At 32.8% G+C, this 9,720-nt stretch overlaps 1 protein-coding gene across 3 annotated transcripts; it reads right to left on the bottom strand.

The window, feature by feature from the left end:
• Positions 1–2,108: 2,108 nt before the first annotated feature.
• On the bottom strand, positions 2,109–5,413 carry LOC135837866 (deoxyuridine 5'-triphosphate nucleotidohydrolase-like). Of its 3 annotated transcripts, none has more exons than XM_065353308.1 (5): positions 4,353–5,413; positions 4,124–4,260; positions 3,896–4,041; positions 3,621–3,822; positions 2,109–2,955 (listed from the first exon to the last, which is right to left on the bottom strand). In XM_065353308.1, exons 1-5 carry the CDS (start codon positions 4,433–4,435, stop codon positions 2,939–2,941), a joined length of 585 nt encoding a protein of 194 aa, XP_065209380.1. In that variant the 5' UTR covers positions 4,436–5,413; the 3' UTR covers positions 2,109–2,938. The 3 variants fall into 3 exon arrangements, with proteins under 3 accessions (XP_065209380.1, XP_065209370.1, XP_065209363.1); XM_065353298.1 differs by having other exon boundaries at positions 2,109–3,405; positions 3,487–3,822; positions 4,353–5,411; XM_065353291.1 differs by having other exon boundaries at positions 2,109–3,822; positions 4,353–5,409.
• Between the last annotated feature and the right edge of the window lie 4,307 nt (positions 5,414–9,720).

Raw genomic sequence — 9,720 nt, 5'->3', positions numbered from 1 at the left:
GATTTGAAAAATAGATCAAATGAAACTCAAGAACAACTACTACCACTGATACAACCTATAGCCAATATTGGATCAAGTTTAAAACAAGTTTTGGAAAAAAAGAAAAAATCTACCAAAAACATCGACAATAAAATCAGTACTCAAGTAGATAATAGCATATTGTCATTTCCTTCTCAAGGTGGACCAGATACTGAACCATTTGAAATACAGCAATCAAATTCATTACCAAACGATAATGTCGAAGATGGAGATGAGGATGAACAATATATTAATTTATCTGATTCATTATCTTATCAGCAGCAGTTTAATGATATAAATGAAGAAAATGCAGCAGTGTTGAAAGAATTACCTAACCTGAATGATATTTATTACGGGTTGAAGTACAGTGCAAGAGAAGATCAATTTTTAATTGGAAAGCAAAATGTAGCCATACCAGATATAAACACTCTGATAACAGCGGATTCCACTCAATATGAATTGACACCAGGTTTAAGATATTTATTAACTTGTCAACAAGTGAATCAAAATGAAAATTTGTACACACAACAAGATTTGGACAATTACAGAGATGTTATGATTCGAACAAATGCAGCTAGAAAAGTCAATAACACATGGAATAATATTACGGGAGGACGTGATAAATTTCAATTTATAAAAAGTCTAACAAGTGATCATCCTGATTATCAATCACCTGCTCATTCTCCCGTACATCTATCAACTACTCCATATTATACACCAACTAAAAATCCGGAAGATAGTTATGATACTGGACCAACATTGCAGGTACCTTCTTCATCTTCCTACTTTGGATCATCTCACAAGAAAACAGGATCTGGTTTAGTGAAAAAAAAAAATAGGAGAAATAAAAGTAATATAAATAAACGAACAGTCCGCAGAAATAAATCATTACTAGGAAATCATTTTCTTGTACCAGACCTCACACATCAGTACCAGTTAATTTACTTTGATGATCCTAATGAAATAGTTGAACGATTGAAATTATTATATGGTGAACAATTAGCTGGCAATACTTCAATTCAAATATCAAACGAAATTCAAGCCATACTAGAAGAATTACAAGAACGTAATATTTATTAATTATCTGTGGTGATGTCAAATTTGAAAGAAGATCTTATCAATCAACTGTACAGTCCAGCTAGAAAAAACTATCAACGAAAACGAGTAGAAATTCATTCATTGTATGATTTATATGCAGGGGATTTAATTGAAATGGGTCAATATAAAAATGTAAATAAAAATCATTCTTACATTTTAGTAGTTATAAATTGTTTTTCTAAAATGTTATTCACAGAACCTCTAAAAACTAAACAAGGCCTGGAAGTAGCTAAGGCACTTGAAAAAATTTTCATCAAAGCTAAACCACCAAAAAATTTTCATACAGACCATGGCACCGAATTTTGGAATCAACATTGTAATAAAATTTACAAAAAATACAAAATCAACCATTATAAAACATACTCTGTAATCAAAAGTTCGATTGTGGAAAGAGTAAATCGTACCTTGAAACAATTATTATTCAAAGAATTTGCCAAACAAGGATCCTATAAATTTTTACCTATACTCTCTGGCATTGTAGAAAAATATAATAATACAGTTCATAGAACTACTAAACATAAACCCATCAATGTGAATGAAAAAAATGAACAAACTGTGTTGAAAAATATTCTCAAAAGTACTGCTCCAAAAATTAATTTCAATAATCTAATGTCAGATAAATTCAAAATAGGTGACTTGGTGAGAATTAGTAAACAAAAAGGTGTTTTTGATAAATCATATCATCAGAATTGGAGCAATGAAATCTACAAAATTAGAAAAATTATCAAGACATCCTATCCTACTACCTATCTGTTACAAGCAATGAATGGAGAATTAATTACTGGAGCATTTTATCTGGAAGAATTAATGTTAGCCAGACATCCAGATGTACATTTAATAGAAAAAATTGTAAAACGCAAGGGGAATAAAATACGAGTTAAGTGGATGGGTTTACCTACCAGTGAGAATTCATGGATAAATGCTAAAGATTTAGTTAATTAAACTAATGAAACCATATGTATGTTTTTTTTTCTAAATAAATATGTAAACCATTTAATAGAATTTCTTTTATTTGATATCTTAACAACATTTACAATTTATTTTCTAATACATTATTACATGGATAGGTAGGTAATTATTATTCAGTATTTTTTAAAAAATTTGAATCTGTTTGATTATGCACTATGTTGGTATCCTTTCTGATTTTTTCAACAGTTTCATCCAGCCATTTCAAAAAATCTTTAACTTTACGTATTTCGCCTCTTGATGAGGTTAGATCAAAATTTAAAATTCTTTTCAGTTCACTCTCTTCAATAAACTTGTGTTTGGAGGATCTGCATATATCACTTCCTTTACTGACATCATCTTTGATATCTTCCCAATCGAACACCCAAAGTTCATCTTCAATTTTGCAACGACATGTAGACATCAAATGCAGTAGAATATTTGTTTTCAAATAGATACAATCAATATTATCATCATCAATAAAAATATTCACACGAAATGATTTACTTTTTTGATTATGACATGAAATATCACTTTTATTTGGAAAATTATATGTTTCAACAATATGCATTTTACAATTTTTTTTTCAATATAGTCGATTAAAAATGGTAGGTAAAACACGACCAACAGATTTCAGTGACAAAACTTAACTGAAATTAATTCTACATTGATAAATTATTTTATAATTTATTTTACTATGAATCTGAACACTCAGACTCTGTTGACGATTGAGATGATGGTGATGTTGATGAAACTTCCCATCTGTCATCTTGTGAAAAAAGAGTAAAACCAACAGGACCATCATATATTTGAGATTCATCAGAGTCCAAATATTCATCCTCTATATCGAAAAGTTCTCTCAACATTTTTTTTTTGGTTAATATTGTTGTGTATCTGAAAAAAAATACAACCTCATTTCATAAACATGTAAGTTTTGCAATTACAATGACAAAAGCAATAAGCTAAGCATTTCAAACAACTAACTCCATCAACTTCAGTTGTATGCTCATTACGATCTATGCATTCTAAAAAACAGCAAAATAAAGGTTCTTGTTTTCTTACTTTCACAAGAGTAGAAGAAATTAGTCCTGTTTTCCAAAACCAATCTCTATACTTTTGTACTCTCATCATTGCACAATCATAATTTGGAATACCTTGTGTATACATCAAATTATGACCATGCAAGAAACAAGATTTCAAATCTGAAGTATACACTAGTCTATCTGAATCTGGACATCCCACATCTTTCAAATTCTTCACAGTATCATTCTTGAGAATTTTTGAAAATATCTTACATTTATCTTCACCCATGGTCCAAACTGTCAGTGAATATTTTGTCAAAATCTTAAACATAATAATGACATCCTCTATAGTTACATTTCCGTCTTCCCACTTTATACCATTATTCTTAGTAAATTTCAATACCCTAATTTGTTTATCCAATGACAACTCTTCAAATGTACATGGTGATTTTATGTGAAAACATAGAACATCATTGTTGCTTAAGAATGCTAAAGACATTTCCTTAATTATAAAATTTCCATGTTCATCATTAAAACCTTCAAAGTCCACAATGACTTCTGTAGAAACATTTGAAATATTTTTTTCATCTTTTTTCTTCTGTTCTTCATCATCCATTTTTTTCTTTTTTGAAAGATCTTCAATATACTCAAGTACAGAATTCGGTTTTTTTCCAACACCAACACTATCATCAGTAGATCCAAATCCGTTTTTTCCTCTTTCTGTATTCATTTCAATTTTCTATAAATAAATACAAAAAATTAAAAAAAGATTATTTTAAAAAAAAATGAATGAATTTGAAAAATATACTCACATCACATTCAGTCAACTCTGGAAACATCACTTTTTCAATGATGATTTGAGCAATACGATCTCCTTTTTTAACCATATATTTTTCATGTGCATGATTGAATAAAATCACTCCAATATCTCCTAGATAGTCAGGGTCTATTACTCCACCTAAGAAAATAAATAATTTTTAAAAAAATTTCTCAACTAAAAAAATAATAATTTAATATGCAATTTAATAATTTTTCTTCACCTCCAACAGTAATGAAATGATTCAAAGCTAGACCACTTCTAGGAGCTATACGTCCATAAGTTCCTTCAGGAAATAAAAATTGCAAATCTGTTTTAATCAATTTTCTACCAGCTGCCGGAACTTCATAATCATATGCACTAAATAATAAAAATGAATAAATTCATAAATAAGTTGTTGTTTTTCTTTTGTTTCATTTTTAAAAATAATTATAATAGAAAATACTGCTTACCTGTACAAATCAAAACCAGCTGACATTTCAGAACCTCTTGTTGGAGTAAAAGCATTACTAGATAATTTTGTGTATTTCAACATTTTTCAAAATGAAAAAATATTTTTCAATTGAATGAGAAATATGAAAATTGAAATTCTCAATTGTTGAAAAAAAAAACACCACAACTACACTGTTCACTACACTTGATTGGTATATACAACTAAAATCTGCTCTCTAAAACAAGGTGAAAGGAAATGTTCTCCTTCCAATAATTAATGAGAAAAGAAATAATTATTTTTACTGTTTCCCATCTCTTACACAAGAATTGAGGTTATGAGTAAAAAAAATAAAAATAAAAATAAAAAAAATGAAAAAATATCAACTACCAAAGCACCCTCTATGTGACGGAAAATGGAAGCACTACAAAACAGCTGACTGGTTGTTGCTGTGTGCTTACTACACTGCCTGCTGCTGCTGGAACGCGCTCTATGTGGCACGTTTTGGAACCTGCAGCAGCACACAGAACTGGTTGTTGGTTGGATGGAGTGCGCATGACGTCATAACACAGTTTTTATTTTTTATTAGTACATTGAAACGGAGCTAGCTTGACTCGGATAGCCCCAAAACTGAGTTCGAGCCTCAAACGGAAGGGTCAAAAATACCCTTGGCCCCCTGAGGGATGCGTGAACGTTGTTTTGTATACTACTCACCCTACCTACCTACCCTTTCGGATAGCGTATATCCGAAGTTGCGTCTAAACCCCAAGAAACTTGACTTGTGATTATTTTTAGGAAAGAAAATTCCCAAGTGGTAACTGCCCAATCACATTTTTCCACCATTTCTGAACAATTTTTTGAAAATTTTGAACCGAAGAATTACCGTTTTGGATACGTAGACTCGAAATCGCACCCAATCCCCAAGAAACTTGACTTGTGACTAGAAAAGACGATTCCTAAAGTTGCAACAGCCCATTCACATTTTAGACCATTTTTGGGCAATTTTTTGGAAAAATTTTACTCAAAAAAATACGCTTTCTGATGCGCAGACTTGAGACTCAGAACTGCATACAAACCCCAGAAAATTCGACTTGTGACTACTAATAAAGACGAGTTTCAAAGTTTTAGCTGCCCAATCACGTTTTCAGGGCTCGTACTCAATCTTTTCTAAAAAAAAAAAACAGTAATTTTAGTAACCCCCCCTCCAAAAAAAACTCGAAAAACTAATCCGAAAGTGATGAAACGTGATAACGACATTTCAATGCAGAAAAAAATCACAAAATAAATAAAACAAACCAAAATAGAACATTATTTGTGCATCGAAGAAATGTTCAGCTTTTCAATTTATTTTTAAAGGTTGAACTAGGTAGTAGGTCTAGGTACCTACGAATGTGGCTAGTAGCTGCTTAGAATGAGACTTTTTGACCAAAAAAAAGTGAGACTTTTTCAATTTTTAGCAAAAAAGTGAAAATTTTTGCGGTTTCTGACCAAAAAAATCAAATTTTTGAGAAAAGGTGAGACTTCGACAATTTCAACAAGAGGAAAGGGTTTTTCGTAATTTCTGGCAAAAAAATAATAGACTTCTTGTAATTTTTTGTGAAAAAAAAACAACGATAATTTAAAGCAATTTTGTTGAGAAACAAAAAATTTGAAAATTTTAACAAGAATCAGCAATTTTTGGGAATGTTCTATTGGCAATGAAATAAAATTTTTTCGCAATTTTTTTCAAAAAGTAAGACTTTTTCTGCAGTTTTTAGATTGAAGAAAAAAGTAATACTTTCATTGGCTAAAAAGCTTGCACTTTTGGCAAAAAGCAAGAAAGTTTTCAAAAGAAGCGAGACTTTTTGGATTTTTATTTCTAAAAGACTATTCTCAGCAATGTTTCTAAAAAACATAATTTTTGGAAATTTTTAATTTTTGAAAAAGTGACCATTCTACACAATTTTTTAGCGAAATACGAGGTTTTTCTGACGATTTTAGGCAAAAACCAAGGCTGACGACTTCAATTGAAAAACAGAACTTTTTTGCTACTACCTATTGGCGAAATTTTCAACGGAATTTTTTGACATAAAATCGAAATTTGTGGGAAATTTATAGAAAAAAAGCAAGACAAAAGTGATGACAATTTTCAGCGAGAAACAAGACCATAAATTGAAAATTTAAAAAAAAATGTGAGATTTTTTTGCTATTTTTGGCAGGAAACCAGACTTGGACAATTTTAGTAAAAGGCAGAGCTTTGTGCAAAAAATTTGAATTTTTGAAAATTTGTGAAAAAAGTAATTTTAATAACTAAGACTTTCAAAAAGTAACTAAAAGTTAATTTTAGTAACTTCAGTAACTCAGTTTCTACTTAAAAAGTAACCGAGTACAAACCCTGCATTTTTCGACCATTTTTGGACAATTTTTTGAAAATTTTAGGCGCATGATACTCTTTTGGGTACTATGCAGACTCTAAATCGTACCCAAACCCCAAAAAAATTGACTTGTGAATAAAAAAGACAATTCCCAGGGTTGTAGCTGCCTAATCACATTTTTTGGTAATTTTTCAAAAATTGGCGCTCAAAAAATAGAGAAAAGGGTGGATAGTCTGTGCACTTTTTTCCATTACCAAACTGTGCTTTGAAAATCGAAGATTTTTTTTTTTGGGAAGGGCTTTCAAAGTATTATCTAAACTCTACATTTTGATGGGAAAATTTAAGATGCAGCAGACCCTTCGCAGCAAATTTTTGAAAATTTTCCATTCTTGTACAGACTTTCCCACAGTATTGACTCGTAGATTTGCCATTGGACATCGATTTTGGGTAAAATACCCTGGTGGTTCCTTTACTTTCGAAAAAAATAATCCTCTCAAATCTTGCAAAATTCTGCCATAGGTACTATAAAGAGTTTAAATATCTTTTTTGTTTTCAGATATTCCCAAAACGAAACCTCGAAACACAGTTGCCCAAGGATACGACAAGTTGAATGAAACATTGAAGAAATTTCATCGCAATGCACATTCATAGTACCCTGTTTCCTGCTCTATGCTTCTTTCACGGGTTAATATTTAGCATCAAGATGAACAACTCAGATGCAAAATTTGGTGCAGAAATCTCGGAAGTATTTTCAATCGACGAAGAAGCCAATGGATTTATTCGATTAACGGTAGATAAGTATGGAAGATGGGTATACGTAGGTACAAAAACCAATCTCTATCAACTAACATCAGATCTGAAACTGCAAATAAAACACGCGGTAACAGAACTAAATTCTGCATATGATTCCGATGATTACGACGATTCCGACGATTCTGACGATTCTGACGAATACAAACTCAACGTACCATCATTGGTATTGGACTATTACAATCAACAACTGATTTCGTGTAATATCTTACGCTCTCTCATATTATGCCACGCTCACAGTATCAGCAATATTACCAAAATCTCGGCAACACTGAGTGAAAAATACCGTCGGAACGATCAATACGATAAATGGGCTGGTATGGTCACGTTCGTAGCTTCTTTTTTACCATACCATGCATCCACACCACTCTCAGCACTGTACATTGGCTTCAGAGGTGGACTACATATTAGAAATCTGCAACCAGCACACTTCTTGTCACTTGTAGAACAGAAATTTCCTCTCAACCCGAGCAAACATCCCATTGACGCGAATAGTGTGCGATTCGTGAACGGTTTCAGTTACCAAAACAGCGGTTATTTTCTCATGGCGGGAGTTAGTGCTGCTTCGTATTCTGAAAACGCTACAGCTAATACATTGAGTAAGGGATCGGGATACCTATTCAAGATAGATCAAGACGAAAAACAGTATCCTTATTCTTACAACGATGTATTCCTAACCTGTAATAATTATAACTCGAAGGCTTGGCAATTTAGACTACTCAAACACGCCTACGTCTACGAGGAGTACGTGAACAAATCATCAAACTCCTCGATCGAAGCCAAAGAAACCACCATTTTCGCGCTTTTCAACGTAAATAATGGTGTAAGAAACGTCGCATTTGTAGTATGTAAATACCATATGAATAAAATACAATTTCCAGCTCAAAGGGGTCAAATACTAAACGAAGATGCCATTTTTCATCACGAAGGTAATCTAGATGTGACAGCTATGGCAGTCACATCCATCAACAACCACGTGGTTCTGTTCCTTGGTACGAATCGAGGTCATCTACACAAGGTATCGATTAAAGGATTTCACTCACCAGATGCCAGCACAGCGCATTACTATTCGGATATCACAATTGATGCGGGATCACCAGTCAATTCAGACATTCTATTCGATTCCACGTTCAAATTTCTGTACATAATGAGTAATAAGACACTAGCCAAAGTTAGAATATACAATTGCGACCAATATAACACATTATATGGGTGTTTGAGCGCCCAAGATCCTTATTGCGGATGGTGTTTGGCCAGTAATAGATGTTGTTTGGAAACAGAGTGTACCAGTGAAGAACAAAATACCATCGAGTGGATTTCAATCGATATTGAGAAATACGTAAACACATCTCTGAGTACAGGCAACGACTTCTTTAAGACCCAACAATGGAATAAGACATTCAGCTTGATGAAATCACACCCTTTCAATAACTACTCGGCGATATGTAACTCTTATAAATCATGTTCGACATGTGTAAGTTCTGTTTATCCGTGCGAATGGCACGTGTACGAACACAAGTGCATAGTTAAAGCAGTCTCGAACAGCGATGGCATAATAATAGGAGTTAATTTCGATCAGATCGCCAATCACAGATTTACAAAGGATGAGATTTACTGTCCACAGTTCACACTCAGTGACTGGCCCAAGTCTGATATCTACATAGATGTTGATACTCCTCAGGAAAAAACCCTCAGAATAGAATACACAATTCCCAAAGGTTTAAGCAACGAAGCGTTCAAATGTGAATTTAATATCGCCGGCAAGAAAATCACACATGATGCAATCCTCAGGCCAAGTACTATGGATACCTATCACGACTATAGTAACGATAACTTTAAAACATACGCGACAGGTGTGCTCGAATGTAAGAATGTGACGTTCGCGTACCCCGATCTGAAGCCAAATATAACAATCCAATGGTCTATTCTGTGGAATGGATCAAAACCTCTGGATAATGCCGATAATATACGCATAATCTTATACAAATGCGCCTACTTGAGCAATCAATGCAAAACTTGTTTAGATTGGCAATACTGCGAATGGAAAGCGCAAACTAAAGAATGTGTAAACTACGACTATAGTCCAGGAAAAATGACATTCCATTGGGAAAAGTGAGGTAGAAAGCTGAATTTTGGTATACAGGTCCATTTTTTGGTGCTGAACACGAATCCGATGAGTCCCCGGTCGTCCCTGGTGAGCTTTCTCCCCTATTGTGGATCTAAGCC

Source organism: Planococcus citri, chromosome 1, assembly GCF_950023065.1.
Source record: "Planococcus citri chromosome 1, ihPlaCitr1.1, whole genome shotgun sequence".
In the NCBI taxonomy this organism is placed as follows: domain Eukaryota; kingdom Metazoa; phylum Arthropoda; class Insecta; order Hemiptera; family Pseudococcidae; genus Planococcus; species Planococcus citri.
The sequence above is the reverse complement of the archived record's forward strand: the minus strand, read 5'-3'. Positions and strand labels throughout refer to the sequence as shown.